Genomic DNA, 26,410 nt, shown 5'->3' on the forward strand with positions numbered 1-26,410 from the left:
TAAACCTTGTTTTTTGTTATCTGTCCATTAGTTGATAGACATTTGGATTGTTTCCACCTTTTACCTATTGTCCATAATGCTGCTGTGAACATTTGTGCATAAGTGTTTATTTGAACACACTATGCTGGAGCGATAGCACAGCGGTAGGGCGTTTGCCTTGCACGCAGCCAACATGGCTGACCCGAGTTTGATTCCTCCGCCCCTCTCGGAGAGCCCGGCAAGCTACCGAGAGTATCTCGCCCGCACGGCAGAGCCTGGCAAGCTCCCCGTGACGTATTCGATATGCCAGACACAGTAACAACAAGGTCTCCAATGGAGACGTTACTGGGCCTGCTCGAGCAAATTGATGATCAACGGGAGGGCCTTTACTTTACTTATCCAAATAAATTCTTTGGGATCATGGGTTGGGTGGTAACTCTGCGTTTGACTTTTTGAGGGGCTGTCAAAGTAGTTTCCACAGTGACTGCGCCATTTTCTGTTTTCCCCAGCCATGTATGGGTGTCCCAGTTTCTCTTACCACTTGTTCAGTTTCTCAACATCTGTTCATTTCCCATCATTATTGACTATGACCAAGCTAGGCGACATAGTAAAACGGTATCTCACTGTGCCTTTGACTTTCATTTTGCTGTAGGAAAAGTAATGGCAATTCTTCAAGAGAACAGAGGGAGTTTGAGTCAACTTCAGATTTCAGGACTCTACCCTTTGTCATTGCTCTGATCTTGGACATAATCAATGATGAGATTCTGAAGGTGTATTTTTCACTCGGGAAGACAGGGATGATTTTTACCACACTAGGAGGTGTGGCTGGGATATTGACTTTGAAGCACCCAGCGATGACCTGTTTAGCACTCTCTGGTATGTACTTTTCTTGCCTTCTTCTGGTTTCTGCCCAGACCCTTTAGGACTAGAAGAACCAAGGCTCCATGGAATAAGGATCAAGGTAGAACTATTCCTCTTCTTTGCTCTGGCCAGTACCTGGCAGTTCTTTCACTCAGATCTGATAGTTCTCTCTTCCTCAGTATCTGAATGTGCTTGCTTTCTCTCAGACCTTCGATGGAAATGCTCCAGGGTTCCTGTGTAATTAATGGCCACACTTTAGTGCACTAAATCACCAATTTCATATTAAAATGCTTGCAGCGGGGGCCCTTTTTCATCCATCTGAATCATCTCCAAGTCAGACTGCACTTGGCCTGTGGCCCCTTCACACACTGTGGACATCACATCCAGGGCCTCTGTGCCTTGGGTAGCTGCCATCTCCCTGGGCCAGGTCACCAGTTGCACTCACTTGTACTTTGGTTTCTTCTTTTAAACACAGGCAAGCTATGCCATCACCTTGCTGCTTTGGTGTTTTTGGGGGGAGGGGGGTTGGAGCATGGATAGGATCTCTCTCACAGTGCTTAGTGGCTATGGGAGCCAGTATCACTGGTACACAGCTAACCAGACAATGCTAAGATTTGAGGTTGCAGCAGTGCATAAACCCTATGGTGCAGAGGATCATCAGGGTCACACCGATAGTGCTCATGGAACCATGTGGTATCTGGATTCAAATTCAGTTTCCAGCACCTGCTTTACTGAGCTCTCATCCCAGCCCAGCTTTGATCTTTAAGCTAAAAGTTTACATATCATTTTCCTCACAAAAACTCTGAGACTTGAGAGGCATTGTCCTCCCCCTTAAAAAGATGAATTTAGAGGTCAAGTGTCTTGCCCAAACCCACACAACTCATCAGTTGAATGGCAGATTAGAACTCACGCCTGACCCTCAAAACCTCAATTTCTTCCAGCTGAAGTGATGACTTCTCACGGCTCAGGGATTAAACTGGTAGAGAAGCCTACTGGGGTTTTGGTGCCTGAGGGCAGAGTCAATGGCTATTGTCTGCTAATGGAATCTGAACTAGCACACTTTTCATTCAAGTCACATTAAAAAAAAAAGATTCCCTTCTTTGGTGGGTACTAAGGCTTATTCATCAGTGCTGCAGGAAGTTACTGGCTCTGTGCTCTCCAAATGGTGGGCACTTGAAAAGCATATATAAAATACTTCAGTAAAAATCATGTTAGATTAATTACATGTCACAGGATGAAGCTTTGACTATTGTGGGCCAAATGCAATAGATTCTGAAGATTTTTCTTGCCTGTTTATTTTTGCCATTTTAACATGCCTAGCAGATTGTGTCCAAGTGTCTATGTGCTTCCCTCATCTTTCTGCCAAACAGATTGATGGGGGCTTCCCATTCTCTATGGAAATAGTGCTTTGATATCTGCATGGTAATTGGACATCTCTGCTTGGGGCAGTGGAGTCACCTGCAGGACCTAGCTAGCCATTCTGAATGTGTTTCTCTACACAAGTGTCAGTAAGGAAGTAAGAAAGAAAATCTAGTAGAACATTTAATATGCCATTAAAATACATTACTGTTACAGCAAAGAAGAGGAAGGAAGGAAGAGGGAGGGAAGTAGAGAGGCCCCACTCACCTGGTGCCCTCCCTGGACAAAACCTGCTGATTCTTAGTGGGCAGCTCATCAAGCTTCATGCAGTGCACTATCCATATGCTCACTAAATACATATATATAGGTACATACTACATGTACCCAATACATGCCATACAACACAATGCATACCACACACATTCACACAAACACCATTTAAACACATAGCACACACAGCACACAAATATCACACATGCCACATTTATGCCACACATATGGAACTCTCCTATGCCCTGCTTCACACACACACACACACACAAACCACACATCATCACACACATCCCATAATACCCTTCCTTGGGTGTGTTTTGTTCTGAGGCAGACTGTGGTAAGCTGCCCACACTTCCGGTCCAGCCCCCTCTCTTTACCTTCCTCCTCGTTAAGCTGGATCCCTGATGCTGTCCTGACTCGGCAGGTCACAGCGGGCAGTGATGTCTGTATTGGCCTTTTTCTGCCCTTTAGCTAGTTTGTAGACAAAGTGGGTGAACTTCCCCAGCTTTCTGGGTTTAAATTGTGGGTTCATTCCTTCCAAGCTGTATGGCCCCCAGAATGTACTCTCTGGTTCTCAGCCTTCCTTTCCTCCATTCAGAAGGCGAATGAAAGCATTGGTCACCTGTACTTATTGTACCATGAGGGAAGTCCGTGGGACTGTTTAAAATGGAATCTGGTGGAGACAAACTGCACCCAGCCAGCTCTTTTCCACTGTATTGGAATAGACTGAAGAATGTTCTGTCCCTCCCATTAGACTTTTTTTCTCCATTGTTTCCTGTCTGTCATGCTTGTATGGAAAGAAAGGAAGCAAAGGGTGCAGTGGGAGATGAAGGAGGGACTCAGTGAGGCCCTCTGCAGAGCTAGCTGGGACCGTATGAGAAGGCCTTTGAATAGGCTCCTGGCATGAGCTGACTCCACCCAGTTTCTCTGATGCCCAGGACACAGCAGGAAGCCTGACAGATGCCTCCTGTACAAGAACAACTCCTTTTTCATATGCTTCATTTCCCCTTGGCCAGGAATAGTAAAATAGATGCACAAAGATTCTTCCCTTCACTCCTCCTCGCCTCCCGCCCTCTCTACTTCCCTCCCTCTTCCTTCCTTCCTCTTCTTTGCTGTAACAGTAATGTATTTTAATGGCATATTAAATGTTCTACTAGATTTTGTGCTTTCACTGCTCCCAGAATCTCCATGAGGCATCTGCCAAATCCATATCCAAGGGGAGCCTTGGACTGGAACTGCATTTGGTCGAATCTGTTTTCTCCTGCTGTGTGCAGACCCAAATTTTAGTTGTAAAGAATTGGAGAAGTTTTCAGGAAGGAGCAGGGACAAACCATGTGTAAAGACCTTTGGGTACAAATATCAGACATTGCTGTTCCTTGTACTTGTCCATCCATGAGAGCACACTATCTCAAAGAAAGGGGACATGCATTCTCTTTTCCATCTTACAGACCATTGAATCCAGAGATAGTGTAGCGTGGTGAACAGTATGTACTTGACCATCAGTTCCACCTTGGGTACCAAATCTCATTCTACTTATTAACAAACCACTTTTCTCTTCTGAACCCCGGTTGATGTGTCTGTAAATGGGCATCATGATGCTTCCTTCTAGGAGTACTGTGAGTTTGAATGGAGATAAATTATGCAAAACTCCTTATTCAGGACTTGATCCCTTGATGACTGGAAGACAACTGGCTTTCTCAAAGATCCCTGTGAGTTCTTTCCAGAAAGTGGCTTGCACACTAGAAAACTTGCATTCAAGCTGGTTAGATTTGCCTCACATACCAACTCTCTATTTTTTCGCAGTGTGACTTTCAGCAAGTACTTTTCCCACACATGTCTTCCTGTCTTTATTTTATCATCTAGCCTGCTAATTGCATATCCCCTATGACTATATCATGATGAAAATTGTACACAGAAACATATTACCATGTTCTAAGTGCATAATAGTATAACAATGCTGGTGCAATGAATGCATAGAGAATAGCCAGATTGCAGGAGTGTATAGGCATGATATTTCTGGATATTGAACCTCCTTTCAAATGCCAAACCAGAAGAAAAGGCATAGTAAATTCTTAAATTCAGGGATGGGACTCAGTGGTAGAATACCTGACTTGCATGGTTTTGGGGCCCTGAATTCAATTCTTGGCAGCTGAAAAAAAAAGAAGGAAAAAAAAGAAATATTTTAAAAGCTTAGTAAATGGTATAGTCAATTGGGTAGAATTGTTATTTACTTTTGTGAAATTTTTTAATAGATGATAGGTTTGCATGATGTTAGCTTAAGAAAAAACAAAGCATTTCCTCAATAATTAGCTTCTTCCTCTGGCCCCCTCTGTCATCCTCTTCACTTAAGACAAGTACTATACCAAATTCTTGAATTTTTGAGAGAAAGTCTGTTAATGTGGTATCTAAAGCCCAATATACTATACCATTTTTCCAAACCAAAGTCCCTGTTCTTCCTGCCCCATTGCCCACTTTCAGTATGCTCCATTGTTTTCCCTTTCTGAGGTACAGATAAGACTCTTTCTCTCCATATTCATTGAGTTTCTCTCTGAAAACCTCTCCATACCCATCAGCTCATCCCTATCCTCTCCATAGTGAACATTTGAGTGAAGTGCATGTGACAAGAACTTTCTTAGAACGTGGGCTCTTCATCCTAAGCAAAAGTCTAGTTATTACATATTTAGTACCCATTAGTACTTAGTACCTATTAGTACTTGTGTAGTGACCACTTAGAGCTTTATATCACTAACAGGAGTCATCCCTGAGCACAGAGCCAAAAGTAAGCCCTGTCCTCATCCAGACCTTCTGCTCCTTACATGGGTACAGTCGGCCTCCCTAGCGCACTCTCCTGCCCAGGTACCCATTGCTGAGACTGCCTAGCTGCCCTGTCCTTTGTGTCATGAGCATCTGTAGAACTATCCTCTCCTTCCTGAACCTTCACAGTTTTCAAAGTGATGTCCCTGATCCTCATGTGGCACTCAAGGCTTTCTCCTATGTGGCCTTAAGATGTCTTTGCCAATTTCTGTTGCCTCCCTCTGCCCACACTTACTAACACTGAAGGTGTTTTCTTAATCTCTTATCAAAACTCTACCCTCTGTCACTGTAATACTTCTATCCTTCTTCTTAATTCATCCCTTCCTTCCTATAAAAATTTCTGTTCGGACTGGATTGTCCTACCCCCATATCTTTTTTTAAAATTTTTTAATAGAAAAAATAATTATCAAATCACCATGAGATACACAGTTACAAAGCTGTTCATGGTTCTGTTTCATACATACAGTGTTCCAACACCCATCCCTCCACCAGTGTACATTTCCCCCATATTCTTAATATCTCATATAATAAACAGTGAAATAAAGATTTATTGGCTCTTTTGGGGGATGGACCAATAGTAAAGTAAGTAGGTAGGGCATTTGTTTGCACATGGCTCACTTGGGTTTGATTCCTAGCATACCATATGGTCCCCCAAACCCTACCAGGAGTGATCCCTGAGTACAGAGCCAAAAGTAAGCCAAGAGCGCCACAAGGTGCGACCCCAAAACAACCTCCCCCAACCACCAAAAGATTTCTTAGCTTTAATTTGTCTCCTGAAATGGCAAGTGACTCCCCTGTTGACAAGGATCAGGTAGTAACTACCATCTTATATCCAATGTCAGACCCACCTCACAGTGAGTATTTGGATGAAGTTTACATAATAAGAACCTGCTTAGAGTGTGGGCTCTTCAACCTAAGCATACTTAGTACCCATTAGTACTTACATAGTACCCATTTAGTGCTTATTTAGTACCAAGGTGTTTTTGCTGTCCTGTCTCCTGTGATCTACAAGAGCCCCACCACCCTAATTATGATTGTGCCTGTTTTAGGAACACAGGGTTGAAAAAGGTGAGACTGTTTCTCAAGGTCACACAGCCCTGGGTATGCCAAGCCCTATTTAGATCCCAGATTGATCTCATTGCAGAGCCAGAAGTCCCTCCAGAAATCCTGCCAAAGCTTGGGTCACTGGGGATTAACAGAGAGAAGGCTGGGACAGGATTCCTGCTCTTTGTGAAGATTTTCAAGGACTGATGAATTGTGCTTCCTTCCAGGGGGAATCAGCTTTGGGAGAACCAAGGGAACATCAGGTTCAGAAGCAGATGATGAGACGCAGCTCACCTTCTACACTGAGCAGTACCGCAGCCGTCGCCGCAGCAAAGGTAAGAGAGTCCCTGGGAAAGTTTTCAGATCTGATTGTAAACACTCTGGGAGCCAAGGCAGTGCTCAGTGACAAATGCTAAAGCTTCTTCATTCGGGTCCTGATTAGGCAAAGACTGGTTTCCAGTACTCTTGCTAGCCTGTGAGGGGTATGTTTGAATGCTTTCTTTCCTATCTCATTTCCTAAAGACACTTGGGAATGATTTTTTTTAAGTTTATGCAGAATTTTCTCTTTTTTACAATGTCTGTATTTGAAGGACATAAGTTTAAAAACCTCAAGGGAGTCAGAGTGAAGGAAAAGTAGGAAGGAAAATTATTTGAACTCTAGATTGGTATTTAGTCATCCATGCCACATGGCATTACATAGTCCTTAGCACTAACTAATCATTGAGAACTCAGAGATTCTTAGCAAATAAGCACAAAACTAAAGATACCAATTAAATGGGCAGAATGTAGAACCCAGATTTTAGAAAATTCTGCTTGCCTCATAAAGTAAGACCAGCACTTTAGCACTGTAGCACTGTCTTCCTGTTGTTCATCGATTTGCTTGAGTGGACACCAGTAATGTCTCCATTGTGAGACTTGTTGTTACTGTTTTTGGCACATCGAATACACCACGGGAAGCTTGCCAGGCTGTCAGAGAGGGACAGAGGAATTGAACCCGGGTCTGCTGCTTGCAAGGCAAACCTCTACCCGCTGTGTTAAATTAAGACCAGAGAGAAAGTTTTCTAATTGTTCCAACTCAGCAGGACATGAGGCAACTTTCTAGATGGTCTTTAGCAGATGAAATCACTATCGGTGCATAATTATTTCTCACAATGACACTCTGTGTGAGGAGATGTCAAAATGCTGAGCCAGGTTCCATGAAGGACTAACCCTTGTGGCGGAGGTCCAGAGTTCTCTGATGATTGAACGTGCTCTGAAGGGCAAGTAGAGCCTATTTTAGCAACGAGCACTGCATAAGATTCCTTATCCCTGAGTGATTTATGAGAAGGGGAAAGCGATGCATTCAATATTGCATACTTGGCATACAACTTGGTCTGCAGTGGTGTATTCTAGGTTACCTGAGCTTTTCAAACTCTCTTTGCTCGAATCACCTAGAGAGCCTTTAAAATTTCTAATGTCTTTTTGGTTCCTTGGGTGGGGGGCACCACTACTGGTGGTGCTTGGGGCTCACTCCTGGTTCTGAACTCAAGGATCACTTCTGGAGTGTGTGTGTGTCCCACTGGCTGGTATATATGTGGGTCAGAACAGTAGAATTGTTCAGGTAAATTTGGTTCTCATTGTTGTTTTCCATATATCGTTCCACCCCAAAACTCTGGTCCAAAACTCTGGCACCTTTTTCTGAAAATGCCATTTCTGTAAGGGGCATGGCTCTCTTGACATGCCTCGGGAGAAGATTATAGACTGGAGCCATCCAGTAAAAGGAACTGCCTTTTACAGGAATAATCCTTGCCCTGCCTCAGTGTCCTGATGGCTGCTATATGATTCTTAACTTATCTTCTCTCTGTGATTCCCCCCCACACACATACACACTCCTCACCTCCCACTCCACCCACCGCCAGTGTAGTGTAGCCAAAAAACAGACTGAAAAGTCAGAAGGGCCAACTTTGCAGGGATGGACTATTTACAGCTAATTGGAAAAGCATCCATGATGAAGTACACCCTTCATAAATTGGAGCTAAACTTAGAAAAAAAAAGTGCAATCCACAGGACTCGAGATAAATGATTTGGCTCCGGGCCACCACACGCTTCTTAAGGCCAATTGTGTTTCCAGAGTCTCAAGGATGCCCGAGAATGCGACACCCCCATCTCACATGTCCCTTCCCCAGCACTCCTGCCAGAAGATGCCAAAGCCTTCCTGCTTCCTCTCTCCCTGCTGCTTCCTGTCCCCTCCTGGCAGGTTCCATCCTCCAATTCTGCTTCCTGCCACAAGCTTTCTTTACCTCCTCCATACCCTGGTTTGTCTTCTTACTCTTTTGCTTTGTTTTTTATTTTGTTTTGAGGTCCTCACCAGCAGTTCTGTGGGCTTTTCCTCATGTTGAGGGAGTGGGGGTGAGAACAAGGTGTTCCCCATGGTCCTTACGGAACCATACCCTGCCAGGAGCTTGTGCTCCAGCCTTTGAGCCTTCTCAGTCCTTCGTGGTCATTGGTTATTTGTTGTGTATCTGTTTCCTTTGGTCATTTTCTCTTCTCTTCTCTTTTCATCTTCCCTCCCTCCTTTCTCTTTCCTTCTCCTTACTGCTTTGCCTTTTCCTTTGTTTGTATCTGCCTTCACTCTCTCTTTCAATATCTCTCTCCTTCTCCGTGCTTCCCACTCATTTCTTGTCCCTATTTCTCTCCATCACTCTTTGCTCTTTTCTCCATCCCTATCCTTGCCCTCCCGTTGATCGTCGATTTGCTCGAGCAGACCCAGTAACGTCTCCATTGGAGACTTTGTTGTTACTGTGTCTGGCATATCGAATACTCTCGGTAGCTTGCCGGGCTCTCCGAGAGGGGTGGAGGAATCGAACTCGGGTCGGCCTGTTGGCCGCGTGCAAGGCAGACGCCCTACCCGCTGTGCTATTTTCCCTTCTCTTTGCCATCCTTTCCTTCCAAACACACCTCATATATTTGTTCAACACCCACTACGTGTCTGACACTTCTAGGCATTGGGGACAAAACCTGAAACAATGATTTTAAAAGTCTCTAATGCTTGAATATTATCACGGTGTAAGTGAATTTGATGGTGCCAAAGCTAATGAATAAGAGCATATTCAAGAAGGCACCTGAGAGTGTAGGGGTGGCATTAAAAGTTCATTTTTCCTGTGTTACACCCTCCCTCTTTCTCCACTTTTATTTTGCAGTATCACCAGGAAAATCTTTCTGACACTTAACTTGCTGTTATCAAGGTTCTTGGTGGTAATTCTGCTGCCGGGGCTACATATCAAGCCTTTAACATAAACTTGGTTGTGCCTAGTTGTGCCAAGACCTCTGTTTTAGCCAACTGAGCAAGAACCTGATGTCTAGATCTGTAGGGACCCCAGTTAAGAAGACCCTTCTTTTTTTTTACATTGCACAGGAGTCAGCAATTCTGATGATAGCACAGGGGGTAGGGCATTTGTTTGCCTTGTATGTCGCCAACCTGGGTTTTAATCCTCTGTCCCTGTCAGAGAGCCAGCAAGCTACCGAGAGTATCTCGTCTGCACGGCAGAGCCTGACAAGCTCCCCATGGCATATTCGATATGCCAAAAACATTAACAAGTTTCACAATGGAGACATTACTGGTACCCGCTTGAGAAAATCGATGAACAATGGGAGGACAGTGCTACAGTGCTATTCTGATGGGGGGGAAAGCACCGGGAAGTATGGCAGGGCCCTGGGGGAGAGAGAGAACAGTGAATTAGAGTGTTGAGAGCATGGAAGGGGGCTGTCTGCATTCAAATCCACTGTGGTAATAGTCCCATCTTGCTTGGAACTGGAACATCTGTACATCTGTGTCCTAATTGATGAGACAAAGATAGTTGCTATCTGTAGTGTCTGGAGGGCATTGGGGAAGGGGAGAATAAACTGTGGAAGAGATGAGCTCCTGGACAGGAGCAGTACCTTGAGGCTGGGAGACACATCTCAGCTCGTAGACATGCTGCGAGACTTTCCTTGAGTCCTGTCACTTTGCTGGGCCTCTGTTGGATGCCCGAGGCCCTTTCTTCCATCCTTGGGATCAGCTATTCATGAAATGTTTCCGACTTCCAGCTCTCCTGATTCTCCTATCACTCCCATGCCAATGCCTGTCATTTCCCACAATCTCTTTCTGGAAAGGGTTTCTTTCCAATGCCCCCTTCCTGTTTCTCCCTTTCCTACCTCCATTATCTCCCATACCTGCCCTTCTTAGGTGAATCCACACACTCCGCAGTACTCTGAGGTCTGCCCAGGGCCATGCAAACCAGCCGGCTATGCCAGAGAAGAGTTCAGGTGCAGCAGGATGGGCAGATAGAGAGATCAGCATCCCAGTAAGGGAGAACCCTATGCTGTCAGTCCTCATCCCAGAACATCCGGAGTCCTAACCCACTCCCTGTTCAGTGCTCCTCGAAAGCAGGAGCTGGGCTGTGTTCCCCCAAATCTCAGCACACATAGACAGGGTCAAGGCTACCAATAGTTGTTTTCCTTTCTGAAGAAACCTTCCTCAGCAGGCCTTCTGATAGACTGTAACAGTAATTTTGAGTCCTGGAGCTGCCACCAATTTCTTCTGTGACCTTGCCTCCTTGGCCAAATTGTGATCCTTCTCTGAACTCACTTTCCCCATCTTAGGCAGAAGGAAAAGGGAAGCCCAAGAGCAGGCAACACCATTGGTCCAGGTCTTCCTGCAAGCCCAGAGCTGTGCTGAATCTTTCTGGGATCTTTGGTGAGAAGATTTTTGGTGACAAGACTCTGGAGGACCAGACCTCACCAGCTGACAAGCCCGCGTGGGAACCTCAGAGAGACAGAGGAGCCCCCAGGACTGCCACAGATCAAGAAAGGGATCAATCAAGAAAGTGAGCTGGACACTGTTGTGTCCCCATCCACTGTGAACTGGATGGGAGCCTCAAAGTTCTCATCTTAACATTGGGGTGGCATTGCTTTTCTCTTCGGACCTTTGTGAGGATTCAGTGAGGGAATGAACATCTTCTTTAGAAGTCGGCCCTGTTGCCAGTAGACTTGTCCCTGACACAAACATTCTTTGCTTAGAGGTGCTAAATGGTCCCTTCTCAGGAACAGGGCGATGGCTTAGCAGTGGCACACTTGCCTTGTATGTGTGGGGCTCTGGGTTTGATGTAGAGACACTGCCCCCCAACACACACACACACACACACTACCACCACACACACACACATACACACCCCCACCACATACCCACCACACCCCCACACACAATACACCCCCACCACACCCCCACCACACACATACATAAATCCCCCCCACACACCCTCACCACACACACCACATATACCACACACACACACCACACACACCACACACATATACACACCTTCACCACACACACACCACACACCCCACAAACACACACTCACATACACCGCACACACATGCACACCCCCACCACACACACACACACACACACACACACACACACACACACACAAAACTGCCCAGTGAGCCTTAAAATTGTGGACAGCGGTTATGTTGCTTTTCTCTCCAGTATCCTTTGCTGATGTCTCTACCTCCATGAACCTTCTTCCTGCACCCAAAGCCCCTAAGTGAGCTCCCTCCACCAGTGCTCAGGCTCAGTCTAAGCCTGTCTGTGCTCTCTCAGCTCCAGCATCCAGGACTCTCCCACCCGCCAGAGTCTCCTACACTCTCTTCCCTGCTTATGGACTCATGACTCCTGCTTCCCAATGTCTTAGGTGGTGTGTGTTCTGCTTGGCTACCTCACACTTAATTTTCCTGTTCTATTCTGGTGGGTGTTTTATTTTTATTTATTTATTTTTTTTGGTGGTGAGGGTACACTCCCAAGCAGTGCTCACTCCTAGTGAGACAACCAAAGAGACTTGCTTGGCCTTGGCCTTAAGATGCTGCTCAGACCCTGTAGTGCTGGAGGCCCCAGGGTCACCCTAGCATTGGTGTAGGGTACATGGTGGTGGTGGGGGGGGAAACATGCAGTGCCGGAGGGCAGGTCTTTGCCTCTGCAAGTCATGTGTCCACCCCCCCTAAGCTGCTCTCCTCCTTGGCTCTTGTCTTTCCACTCTGTACCCAATCCTGCTGTGAGATCGGTTCCCCTCTGCCCACTTCATCGCCATTCCCTGCCGCGCTCTCGGGACTATGCTGCTGTTCCCAGCCTTCCATTCCTGGCACCAAACCTCAAGGGGAGTCACAGCTTCTTTTCTGTGAATGGCTGAGTGATAAGTGCAGGAAGGCGATAAATGCCTCTTCAGGTGTCTGGATTATTCAAAGCACTCGGGAGGGATGCGGCTTTGCAGCTGTCCCTCGGATTTTCTCTGTATCCCCACTGCAGAAGCCTGGAGAAGGTTCTCCCTCCTCCATTCCTCATCCATATGCAGAGCAGAGGCCTTGCTTCTGCCCTGGCCTCCCCTTCAAGGCCACTAGTCAAAGATGTGGTGGGAGGATTTGTATCCTGAGGGGTACAGAAGCCTCATTCCCTTAGGTTTCTTGAGCATGACAGCAGTGTGTGCACACTGAAGGGATGTGACAAGTCGAGAAGAATCCCTGGATTAGAAGGTTGCACTTACGAGTGATGATTAGTGTTTCCTGAGCTGGTTTAAAGGGCCCCTGAGCCACAGCTGGAAAGTTCCAGAGGAACTTTCTCTGATGTTGAAGCCTCTGATACAATTGGGAGTCACTTTCTATTTGTTCCCCAAAGAAGTTATGTTTCTAGGGGGACACTGCATAAATTTTTTTTCCTGAAAAGAAAGTGGTAGGCCAGTTGCATTTGGGAAAATCTATAATATAATAATAAAATGCAAGAATCTGGGATGGGAATTCATGGTATGGGAGTATTTGTGCATAGAGTGTTGTACATAGGCATTTGGTATGGCCATGGAGAACCTCATCATAAACTAAAGAACTGAAGTTTCTCATACTTCACAAAGAGCCCATGGCTAAATGTGTACCGGCCCCCACTAAGAACTGTCAGTAAGAAGTAAGGGCTTAGTCACAGGTTGGAGTGCAGGGATCGTTTGCTTGAAATGATTTGTGCAGTTGGAATCTTCCCCAGAGGACAATGCACTGAGTCTGGGGCAAGCGGAGTCCAAGGTTCCAGGCAAACAATTTATTCCCAGAAGCAGGGAACCCAGTGAACTGAGAGGCTGGCACTGGGGCCTGTAACAGGAGGTCATACATGCTGGCACTGCCTTTTGGAGGGAAAGAAGACCCAGAAGCTAGACCAGGGTAGAGCTGATGACAGAGCAGGTATCCTCAGCTGAGTACTAGGCAGGGGTGTTGGAATCTGATTGATCTCTTGCATCCCTGAGCTTTAGAATTACTTGGGAAGCACTTTTTAATTATCATTTTATTTTTAAAGCTAACCAGTTCCAAGTGCCTAGAATAGACCGAGAACATGAGAATGTTCAATCAAGGGGTCTGGGTATGGGAATATGGTTCTTCCAGATTCCAGTTTGATTTGTTTATTTGTCTTTTTGGGTTTTGGACTGTACTCAGGAATCACGCCTGGTGAAGCTCAGAGGATCATATGGGGTACCAAATGATTGAACCTGAGTTAAGCTGTGTGCAAGGCATGCACCTTACCTGTTGTGCTCTGGGCACCCCATCTCCCTAAATTCCAATTTTTATCCATGGACGATACCACTCTGCAGCTTCCTTGACATTTTAGCCCATAGCACATTCTCTTCCTATTGGATATGGACTCCCGCAACATGTGTACCTCTTTCCCAAGGCATTATCTGATACACAACACCTGCTTTAGCACTTCTCTTTGGAGTGTTGTCGATAAGCCGCATCCTAGCTCCTCTCCACCATTACGGATATTGCTGTGTGGTTAGTCACTGTCCTTGCCACATATGCAAAAATCAAGAAGATGGAAAACAGCAGAAGTTTCTCCAGGGTTATCATTGGAAAATGGAGAGTAAATCCCTATTCTGGCTGGTTCCAAAGACACTCTCAGATTATCAGTCCCTCCTCCTTACAATAATAATAATTTTTCCCTGGTATTTGGCAGTGTAATTACAACAGGTAAAAATTCATCTCTGCCCTCCCCACATACACAGATACACATCCTAACCTCCTACCCCCCAGCCACCACACACACACACACACACACACACACACACACACACACACTCCAAAGGTTCTAGTAGCGCTTGCAGGCTTTTGTTATAGGAAGTCTTCGCTATGGGCAAGAAGAGACTGGAAGTTTGCATTTCTCTCACTGAAAGGACAGCAATATGCAGAACCCTTGCTTTCATCTGCGACTGCATTTGGCTCTGTTTAAGCTTACATTACAGAGGAGAAAATTACATATTCAGAAATGGTTATGGGCTCAGAAAGCTCCTGTCTGATGTCTCTCTTCTTTCCCTTTCCACAAGCCTCAGCAGAAAGACACATTGCATTTTTTTTGTTATTGGTTTCTTTCTTTCTTTGTTATTTCCCCCCCTTTTAAAGGTTGCTTCTAGATTCTCCCTTTATCCAACCGTCAGAAACATTCAGCATTCTTGGCAAATGAGGGATCCTTACATGCAGTGAGCGAGCCAGCCAACTTCAAAAGCCTGCCTCCCCCAGCCCTGTCGGTCCCTGAAATGCTGTTTAAATTGTTCTCAGTTTTCCTCCTCCCTGGCGATGCCAAGCAGCTCAGCACCTGACAGCCCGGCGTGGAAGGGAGGGAGACGTTGTCAGGAATCAAATGGGAGACCAAAGGCGATAAAGCAAACATGTCGTGTTTAGTTGCTTACACTAGCGAGAAGGGATAATCAGTCTCTCTTGCTTTCATGTTTTTCAACTAAGCTCAGCAGGATTCCCCCGCCCCCTCCCTCCTGATACTCAACCATTGGACTCCGCTTCCTGCCCCAAGCATCATACTTCCTCATCCTCATCCCTGTCTTGGCAGCTCTGTGGGATAGTCAGGGAACATGGGCCCTGCTAAACCCTCTTTCAGTTAGAGATGACACTTGCCACTTGGTCCTGGGCTGTGTCTTAGTTTGGGTGATGTTGGACACATTACTTTTCAAGATCCAGTTTCATCCTCTGGATCATGGACTTGATACCCACCCCTCACCCCCAGCCCTCCAATCCACACATGACACACTTTTTTCTTTATAGAGTTTTGTGATCACTCCACAGAATTGTGTGTGTGTCCAGAATAGAAAGGATGTGAAAGAGTTTTAAAAATCACAACAAGCAGGCTGGGGAAGAGAGACAAGATGCACATGGAGAGAGAGGTTGAATCCCAAGGTCCTCTGTTTCATCCACTAACTTTTGTGTTCTGTCCTTTCTTCCACCTCTATGTCAGTGTTGTTCAAAGTGGGTGATATCACCCCATCTGGGAGTGGTGGAATATTTGGGACAGGGGAGGGGGGTGATGGTAGCCTTAGGTGCAATTGGAGGACACTTTTTATTTGCTTAAAGAGGGTTGATTTCTCAGGGATCATTGCTTTTGTTTCTAAAAAGGGGATAGAAGGTCAAATAAGTTTCGGGATGCTTACCATGCTAAGAACCAGGCTAGAAAAAATAGAGCAACTATAGGGACTCGTCCTGTCTTGCCAGAGAGAAAAAGCGGGCCCAATCCCCACATTTCACAGAGCCCTTTCCCTCCCGAGGTGGGAGTGTCTGAACAAGAGCAAGAGAGGACAGTGTAAAGGGGACCATATTTTTGAGATGAGAAAGGGGATGGAGAGCATTGCTCCTGTGGGCAAGAGACAGTCTCCCCTTGAACCTCATAGTATGTCACAGAAAAAGAGACTCATCCTCCTGTTTCTCCCTGGATAAGATCCCATTTCCCCCTAGGGAGAAACATGGGAGGAGGATGCTGGCAGCAGGAAGAACCCTGTGGAGGCTTCTGCAGTTAGCTTGAGAGCTGGAAAGAAAGGACAGTGTGGGATGGGACAGGTAGACTGAGCCTGAGTGCAGGCCAAAGAGGACCTGGGCTCCTGGCCTTGGAGCAGGAGAGAAGCAGAAAGTCAGGGAAACAGAATATGACAATACTTTCGACAGACTGGGATGAAGTCCCCTGATAGCTGCTGCTTTTCAGGTGTCTGCTGGATCTCCAAGTGGAGCCTTTGCAGTTCAAACCTGAGCTCAGGAGACTTCTGACTAGGGGAGTGAGTGGGAGCCAGCAGAAAGAGGCTGTACATGGAGTCTCTGTGTCATAGGTCTGGCCCCCTACTTAGCCAACCAGACTCCTTATACTTAGGCATTGGATTCTGTTTCCCATCCCAGTTCCAATACTTCCACATCCCCATCTCCATCTTGGCAGTTCTGTGGGATAATCAGGAGCCATGGACTTCAGGAGTATCTCCCAGTTAAAGAGGTTCCCAAGCTGTATTTTAAACTTAACACTGGACTCTGCTTCCTGTCCCAGCACCAATACTTCTTCAGCCTGTATATCTCTTTATGTAGGTCAGGAATATGGTAGAGAGATGATTGGGTTCTTTATCTAGGGGCTTAAGTAAAGGGGTCTCTGAGGCTTCCATCTCTGCTGAGGCTTAGGCCTCTTCAAAGCTCAGGGATGTTGGCAGGATGCATTTCTTGGAGTTGTCTTATACATATGCCTGTTTTTCTGGGCTTTCAATCAGGGTTGCTCCCAACCATATGGGAAGTGGTTGGACCCAGATACCCCTGACTCCTGCATTTCCCCTGGGCAGCCTACACAATTGTTGGCTTCCTTGAGTTCATGGGATGATGACTTTCACACATAGGCTTGCTTCCTTTGAGCCTCAATCCCTTCCAAAGGCTCCCTCGTATAGGCCAGATGTCCACGGTCCATGGTCCTCCCGTTATTCATCGATTTGCTCAAGTGAGCCCAGTAACATCTCCATCGTGAGACTTGTTGTTACTGTGTTTGGCATATTGAGTACGTCACAGGTGGCTTGCCAGGCTCTGCCTGCAGGCAAGATACTCTCGGTAGCTTGCCAGGCTCTCCGAGAGTGGTGAGGAATCAAACTCGGTCGGCCATGTTGGCTGCATGCAAGGCAAACGCCCTACCCACTGTGCTATCACTCCAGCCAGATGTATTTAGGGTAAATGCCTATGTGATGAACTCCAGAACAACTGACTTGGAGGTGTAAGAATATCTGAAAAATAAAATCCTTTATTATTGTCTTAAAACCTTACTCAGAACTAGGATGACAGTCTATTTTGTTCCCACTCACATTCAAGAGGAGCAAGATATCATAGCATGTCCAAGAGGTAGGGAACCTTGGGCATCCAGGAAGAATGTGGCGCCTTCCTGCCGTGGTCCATGGGAAGTAGTCAATCCTAAGGAGCCCATGTTGAACAGAAACTGAAGAGACTGTCCTTTATGTCCTTCCCTCAGTATGTGAGTATTGGCCAAACTTCTGGTGCTCCATGGGAAGAGATCAAGTGACACATTTAGGGACATTTGCCATGATAACTATAGAGAGATCTTGTGATCTAGCATTTCAGAGGGATTTTGTCATTAAATTCACACAAGAGATCAGGTACATCCTTGTGGCACTGAGTGAAATTCCTTTTGTGTTGAGCCACCAAAGGGATTTTTCTTCCTAGCTACCATGGCACACATTTGCTCGTCTTTTCCAGTTAGGGTCATATTCGGGGGAAAATTGGGCTTTGCAATGGCTCCTACACTCCAGTGCTGGGCAGAGATTTTTTTTTGTTTGTTTGTTTGTTATTTAATGAATTACCTTGAGATACAGTTATCTTGAACATTATCTCTTCGGTGTTCCGTGCACTCAGTAAAAACGTGATGTTCAAATGTATAACCTCCATGGCCTTTTGGAGCTCTGAAATGTGATGCTTTTATTCATTGAACACACATTGTTGATTCCAGTAACTGTGTGGCCTTGTGGGGAACTGGAGGTCAAGCAGCCATGGTTCCCACCTTTTAGAACCTTTTCTGTGCCTGCTATCTGCAGAAGTCAGAGCACTGACTCCTAAACTCACCTCTCTCAGGACTTCCAGAAAATCGAGTGATTTCATCTGTTACTGTGATTTCATCTGCTAGCCTAATGTTTTTAATTTTTTCCCCATCAACATGAAAAAAATATACTACCTTCAGAGGCAAATAGGAATATAAAAACAAACAAGAACCGTCCAGACTAAGAAGCACATTCCAGGTTTCCCCATCCTCATTTGCATATATATTCTTTTTCATCATTGTAACTGTAATCAACATGCACATTTACACTATATTTTTTACTTGACATTATATCACCACCATATTTTTCCCTGACATTCCCCATTTTTCATGGCACACTAAACCTGAAGATAGTCCTTGTAACATAATATGTAATATTGAAAAATTAGAATGAGCCAGAATGCCCAACAATAGGGGAAGAACTCTGTAAATTATGATGCATCAACTTGATGGAATATTATGCAGCCAGATAATTGTAAAGAATGAGTTTTTAAGAAGGGAGGAATTACAAATCACAGCGATTGCTCTTGAGGACAAACAGAACAGAACAATCCATTTTAAAAGCATATGTGGGTTGGTTGCAATACATCGCCTTTGCGTGTGTACTTATTTATCCTGCTGCTTATTATTTATTTGCTGCCTAGTTCCTCCAGGGATTTGAGACAAGTAGATTTGCAGAGGATAGTCCAGTGTGTGAGGTTTAACTCCTGGTCATTGGAGCCGCACACAGTGAGTTATGAGCCCTGGCAGAGTGACTTTGGGAAATTCATTCAAACCCACCAGTCTCCACTTTTGTCAGTTGTGTAATAGCACACTTGGAGTTCTGAGAATGGTTCTGAGGTTGAATAAAATAATACAAGTAAAGCACTTAGCATAGTTCCTGGCAGGTGGTAAGTGGTGAATAAATGGTGACATCGGGTCCAGCCACTTTACTTTACACCGGAGGAAACTGTATCTTGACCTCAAAGCTCTATTATTGATTTGAATTCTTGAAAAATTTTGTCCATCCTCTCTCATTATTCATTCAAACTATTGTGTGTCTGGTCGCAGGATCCCTGGAGGCCTGAAAATGTTTCATCTGTACCTAAAGGGGGGAAATAAAAGAAAAAAAAGACAAGAGAACTCAAAACTAAATATTCAGTAAAAATAGTCCTGGACTATCCAAATCATCTACTTGTATTCAGGCCTTGAGACAGGTTTTGAGCCAAGGCTTCTTTTCTATTTTAGTGTGGTTCCAGCTCTGGGTACACAGAAAACATGTCTGGGCTTTAAAAACAAGTTCCTGTCTTTGATTTTCTATGCAGAGTTTGATTCTGTGGGTTTGGATGGTTTGAGCACCCCTGGTTTCTTATAGAAAGAGTATGGAATGGGAGTGACTTGGGATCACTGTGATGGGTGCAACCTGATAAACCTAAGCTCCTTGTACTCTGACACTGTCAACACTGTCCTCCTGTTGTACATCGATTTGCTCGAGCAGGCCCAGTAACGTCTCCATTTTGAGACTTGTTGTTACTGTCTTTGGCATATTGAATACGTCACGGGTAGCTTGCCAGGCTTTGTATCTTGGGCGAGATACTCTCGGTAGCTTGCCTGGCTCTCCAAGAGGGGTGGAGAAATCGAACCCGGCTCAGCCAGGCTGGCTGTGCGCAAGGCAAACACCCTACTGCTGTGCTATCGCTGCAGCCCTGAAAGAGTGTGTATATATATATATATATACACACTCTTTCAGGGCTGCATATATATATATATATATAATTATATATATATATATATATTTGCTTTTTGAGTCACACCCAGCAATGCTCAGGAGTTTCTCCTCACTCTGCACTCAGGAATTACTCCTGGCGTTGCTCGAAGGACCATATGGGATGCTGTGGATAGAACCTGGGTTGGACATGAGCAAGGCAAACACCCTCCCCCCTGTACTATCATTCCAGTCCTCTTGGTTTCTTATAAACATGCTTCTGGTACAGCACGATTGAGACTCACAGCCTTAAGGAATGTCAGGAAACATGGGCAAGTGGTCTTGACCCTCAAGGCATTTTTAAGCTAGTACAGGGAGAAAGAAAATACCAGATCAATTGAATTCCTTACAGCAATAGAAATGATAATTCTGTAATGTCTTTCTCGCCTCTGCAATTCTGGTTGCGTGATACTTTTTTACTTTATTTTCCATAAAATGTAAGATGATATCATGTAAATCCCATACCATATGGTTGTAGAGGTTTGGAGCAAGGGTCGTTATCTCCCTATGTCTCCCAGGGGTCTCCTACCAAACCAGGATGGCTTTCCAGAGAAGGCACTTTGAAATAGATTTCAATGTATAATATAAGTATATGATAAAAAAGATAAGTATTCGGTGTTGTCACTATTATTATTGGTTAGGGGATACACCCAGCTGTAGTCGGGGATCTGTGCTCAGGGATCATTCCTGATGGTGGTTGACGGGGGGGGGGGGGGGGGGGCGGGGTGTAGAAATGCATATATGGTGCTGAGCGTGAGATCCCAGTTGACTGCATGCAATACATGCGCTGTATTAGCACACCATCCCCTAGAAATAAAGTTTGGGTAGGTTTCTTCTTCTCTGAAACAAGAGTCTTCTATCACATGCCCCACCCTTTAAGTCAAAAGTAACTTCAGTTTGGATAACGTTTCAGTATTAATATTGCAAACCGCAGTGCCGAAAAGGAGAGAGAGAGAGAGAGAGAGAGAGAGAGAGAGAGAGAGAGAGAGAGAGAGAGAGAGGTGCCTGCCATAGAGGCAGGCAGGGGGTGGAAGGGAACCTGGGGACACTGGTGCTGGGAAATGTACACTGGTAGAGGGATGGGTGTTGGAATACTGTATGACTGAAATTCAATCATGAACATCTTTGTAAAAATAAATTAATTTAAAAATAAAAAACAAATATATAAGTTAAAAAATAAAAAAAATAAAAGTAACATCAGTTCATAATTCAAGCTGAAGCATATTCAGATCTTGCTCTCTGGGCCCTAGGAATTACAGAGAGAAATATAAGACAGTCTGTGACCTTATGGGTCTCACAGTCTGCTTGGGAAAAGGATTGCGATATAGGGAAGCAGTGAATTCCTTACTGGGAAAAGAACCTAACCAGCTTTATGGAATCTTGGTAAATGAGCCGGCCCAGAAAATATCTAGGCTGTATTATAGTAAATAAGATGCTATAGTTGAGGGGAAGGAGAGAGGAAATTATTCCTGCAGAGGGATTGTGGATTAATAAGACTGAACGGAATTTTGGCATATTGTGGGTCCTCAAAATAATGTCAGTGGAAAGAAGTAAGGAAGAAAGGAAGGGAGGAAGGAAGGGAAGAGAAAAAGGAAGGAAGAAGGGATGAAAAAGCAAAGGAAGGAATGAGGGAAGGCAGTAAGCAAAGAAGGGATGGAGGGAAAGATGAAGGGACTGAAATCTGACTGCTCTATCTCGTTCCTTGAACTTTATATTGAAATATAAAGTTCAAGGAGCAGAGAGCAAGTGGGGACACAGGCTGGGTGATTTGGACTTGAACATGATGAGAAGCCTTCAAAGGATGTCAGCAGGGAAAGTGATGTTTTTTAGACTTGCATGGTGGGAAGGTCAGTCCTGCTTTTCTGGAAGATGGGAGGGTGGGAGGACAAGAGTGAGGTGAGGAGACCAATTAGAAAATAGTTGCAATAATTCCAGTGAAATAATGACATATCGGCCTCTAGTCAGAGCCAGAGAGGATGGAGAACGTCTCCTTCATTATAGGATATAGTCACAGTCCACACCTACCTACTTGCCTCTTGTGGGCCAGCCCTGTTGCCATGGCAACGTCTCTTTAACATCCCTGGCCAGAGAGAGCGAGAGCTCCCACATCTGTTCCAGGAGGTCCAGCTTCTCTCTCTCTCTCTCTCTCTCTCTCTCTTTCTCTCTCTCTCTCTCTCTTATCATTTCTTTCTTTTTCTTCTCTCCCCCCCTCCTTTGATTGTATCTGATCCAGCCTCACTGGGTAATTGAGTGTTTGAGAGTGAAAAATTATCTCAGCAGCTTGGCCCTTATCTTGACAGCAAAGCAGCACTTTTAATTTAATTTTGTTCGGAGACGCATGGGTAACAAATTTCACTAATCGCCCCGCTGTCGCCTTCCGCATGGTAACGAGCTGTTTCTTACCAGGCAGCCCAGTGTAAATACATGTGGAGGAGAGGCCAGGGACACGGGCAGGGGCTGAGAAAAGGAAGGGGGAGCAGCCAGGCAGAGAGGCCCACCGGACCTCTGCCATCAGGTGCCAGAGCAGAGAATGCAGATCGACCTATGTGGGATTTTGGTAGTTCTTTCAGGTATATTTCAGTCCAGCTTTTGCTTGCCTTCCTCCAGTAACCGGAAGGTCACTCATTATAAAGGCAGCCAAGAGCTCTCAGAATTGCCTTGCTCGTGCAGGTAACACGTGCTTCAAGATTTTATCCTAAGTTAGTCAAACCCTACGATTTGGATCCTTGCAAAGAATGAAATGTCAGTCTTTTTTTTGTTCAAAGTGGGCCCACTCCCCACCCCAGATTTCAATGTGAAAATAATTTCATCTCTTTCCATGCCCAGATCTTCTTATGCCCATGTCTTATGTCTAACTAAATATGTCCAGAGTAATTATATTTGAAGTGTCTCACCTTGTCATTTGAGACAGCTTTGCATTTTACATATGGGGAAATTGAGGCCTCGAGGGAGGAAAAGAAAATGTAAAATGCTTGTTACTTATGAAACACCCATTAAAGATCAAGTGCCTTTTTTGGAAAACAAGGTCTCATTTAAGTGTCACAACACAAGGTCTTACCTGGCGCTTGAAGACAGTACAGTGAGTAGGGCGCTTACCTAGCACATGGCTGACTTGGTTTCGATTTTCAGCACGCCTTGTAGTCCCAGAAACCCTCCAGAAGTGATTCCTGAGCACAGAGCCAGGAGTAAGCCTTTAGAACTGCTTAGTGTGGCCTAAATAAACCAAAAACAAATGAAAACAAAAGATGTTTGCTGGATTTTACAGAGGAAACTGAAGCACAGAGACAAAGGCTCATGGCTGTAGGACAATTTTAGCTAATTTTTTGTTTGTTTTATAATAATTATTTTGGCCTGGGGGCATGCCTAGCAGTGCTTAAAGGCTGATCCTGGCTCTGAACTCTGAGCTCAGGAGACGATGCTTAGGAGTTGAGCGTAGGTCAGTCAGGACACACACAAGGCAAATGCCTTCACCCCTTACTCCACAGTCCCTAAGTGCCTCTTCTGTAAAGATCATAGAATGGGGATTTAAGGCCACATCTGCTTGCAGATTTTCCTGTTGGCATCTGTACCTCCGGTTATACCACAGCTCAGTGGCAGGGGAGGCTCTAGAAATGATATTCCCAGACCCCCAGTCAGATATCTGGGCTGGATTTCACTGCATCCCCGGGAGGCCCTGTGTTACAGGTGGCCTAGATTTCTATGTTCTCTGTAGCATCTGGACCAGACAGCTAGCAAGACCATGAAAAAAAAAAGCCCCCAAAAGCCAGACAGTCTGCCCCCACCCTCCACCCCAACCACTGCCAGACTCCAGTCAGTGGGTCCTTGGATCTGGATTTATGAGCCTTCTGGGTGTCTCTTTCTTTTCATTGGAGAGGGCTTGACTCTTCCCTCTCTCAGCTAATTAAAAACCCCAGCCTGGGCTGCCAGCCTTGGATCGCAGGCTGCTGGGCAGCCAGGCTGACGCGGATCTGATAAATCGCTCCCTGGGGCAGAAAAGGCTGGAGTGTGTGTCTGAGGGCCGGGCCCAACCAGCATGACTCTGGGATACTGGGGGGTGCTGCTATAAATAGGCATTTAGGCACTTAGTCACCCCAGAATGGGGGCTTCATTAGGAGGAGGAAGGCAGGGACCACCCAGAACTAAAGAATGACAGGAGAGTTGACTCCTGAAAGCATTTTGTGAGGCTGTGCCGTTCGCCTGGACACCATGGATGGCTCCCTCCTGACCCTGGCGATAAATTCTCCGCTTTGGAACCTGACACTGGCTGAGAGGGTCACATGGCCTTGAAAAAGCCTTGCCTTGGGAGAGACACAGATCTTGGTATAGATCTCGGTTTCACTCATTTTCTTATTTGTGACGAACCCCTCCTTCCATGTTGTTCAATAGCAAAATGAAAGTTAATTATTTCTTTTTTATTGGGGGAGGAGGCAACCTGTTGGTGCGCAGGGGCTACTTCCGGTTTCATGTACAGTTGTTGCTCTTAGTGGGGGTGCTCAGGGACCATGTGTGGTGCCAGAACTGACTCTGGAACTCTGATGTGCCATGTATGCCCCCTCCTACCCACCCCCTGCTCCCCGATTATTGTGCTCTTTCTCTGACTGTGGAAATGGAAATGAAGGCTGTATCTTGATAGATATCCAAATATGCATATGCCTGTGAATGTGATACGTACATGAATAGGACTCTGGGAGACATTGGTTACTGGATACACAGCTCCACGCAAACCCCTTGGCTTCCTGTTCCTCAGAGCAGCTGATGCCATGGACCCTATTCGTGTACCCACATTGCTAGCTCTGCTCCCATTATTGCTATGCCCCTTGTTAATGTCAGCCAGACCTGCCTCTCTAGCCTGAACATCCGTTCCGTCCTCTGCTCAGACCTCATGCCTTCACTCTGCCTCTCTGCCCTGCCAGCGTTTGCAGGGGTTGCTCTGTGGGCCTCAAGTGCCATATCAAGTCACCTCTAATGATCCCTGACTGTCTAAAGTCCAGCTGGAATCCCCTCTCTCAAGCTTTCTTTGTCCTGCTACAGAAAATGTCACCGCGGCACACTGCCTATTTCTCTTTGATTTTGAAGTTCTTGTCTTGTTAAAAACCCTGGTCAGAGCGGGGCATCTCTGCTTCCCTCCTGAGTACTGGAAACCAGGAGCACTGACTTGCTCTTGCCCATCTCACTGAAACTTGAAATCCAGCACATCTGTTATCAATTAGAATACGAATCCCAGATACCTTCACACCTTATATTGCTAAGCCTCTCTTTTCCACATAGATCAACACTTTCTGTTGCACGGCCGTTTTCCCCTTCCTTGCTGGGGAGGGCTGGTGATAATGATGGCCATCTCCTGGGCCTGTGTGGATGAAGGGAGCAGAAGGCCTTGGGGGGTAATTTTCCCAGGTTACAGAGTTAGACTTCCACAGACTAGAATCCACTTCTTTTCCCTTTTATTAGAGTCTTTTAACTCACTAGAGCAGACTCAGCCTTACCTGGACAAGAATGGAAGCATCTCTCCATATGGAGTTCCTTTTGCCTTTTCTGATGTAGAGTTGGCAGGCTGTCTGCTCCTAGGGGAAGCAGGGGAGGGTCCCTGGCTGATGTTACCCACCAGTGACCCCCAGTGGCCATAGATGTATTTTCCATTCTTCTGGGAGGTTCATCTACCATGTTTTCCTCAGGTACACCTTCATCCCTCCTGCATGGAACATACCTTCTGCTTTGCCCTTCGTTGGGCATTGATGGAAAGTTATTCAAAACTGGCTCTTGTTCCTGAGAAACCCTCTGTTAGAATAATGGGTTGGATGAGGTGTCATGGGCACAAACGGGAGACTCAAACCAATTAGGAGTAAAGAAAGACGACAGAGGAAGATTTCCTGAAGATGAAATATTTTTATTGTTGTTGGAGTTGGTGGAGATATTGGGCCACTCTCAGTGGTGCTCAGGGGTTTCTCATGGGGGTTGCTCAGGAGTTCCTATTCAGGGATGCTCCTGACATTCCTTGGAGGATCGTGTAGTGCTGAGGATCATGTAGGCCAGGGTTTGCTGTATTTAAGGCAAACACCTTAATCCCTATACTAGTTCTCTGATGCCAAAAAGATGTGATGTTACAGGCAAAATGCTTCTGGTGAGACTCTGAAGTGGAAAGGAGAATGCAATTGGAAACCTTCCTGGAGACAGAGAGACTAGGGAGTGGGACAGAGCTGAGTCTAGAATAAGAAGATGAGGGACTTGAAGAAGGAGCCCAGTGTTTGTGGGTCCCAGCAATTGGAAAGCATTCAGTTATTTGCTTATAAGGTGACTTTGTGGTTAACAGACCTTTTTATTTTGGTAATACCCCCTTCACCCCCCTATTTTGCTACCACTGGCTCTCTCGTGGCTTCCTCCTGCCTCTCCACCTGCATTCATGGTCTATCTCTCTTTTTTCTCTTTTGTAGATGTTTTCTCAATCC

At 45.6% G+C, this 26,410-nt stretch overlaps 1 protein-coding gene across 4 annotated transcripts in view; it reads left to right on the forward strand.

Annotated features, from left to right (window-relative positions):
- Window positions 1–26,410, forward strand: part of ASTN2 (astrotactin 2) — a 1,072,177-nt gene that overhangs the window by 352,828 nt on the left and 692,939 nt on the right. For all 4 annotated transcript variants that reach the window (XM_056138490.1, XM_056138491.1, XM_056138492.1 and 1 more), the window contains one exon: window positions 6,558–6,665. In XM_056138490.1, coding sequence (XP_055994465.1) covers window positions 6,558–6,665 — 108 coding nt within the window. The remainder of the gene's footprint in view (window positions 1–6,557; window positions 6,666–26,410) is intronic.

This window comes from Sorex fumeus, unplaced genomic scaffold, assembly GCF_029834395.1.
Source record: "Sorex fumeus unplaced genomic scaffold, SorFum_2.1 ptg000129l, whole genome shotgun sequence".
Classification (NCBI taxonomy): Eukaryota; Metazoa; Chordata; class Mammalia; order Eulipotyphla; family Soricidae; genus Sorex; species Sorex fumeus.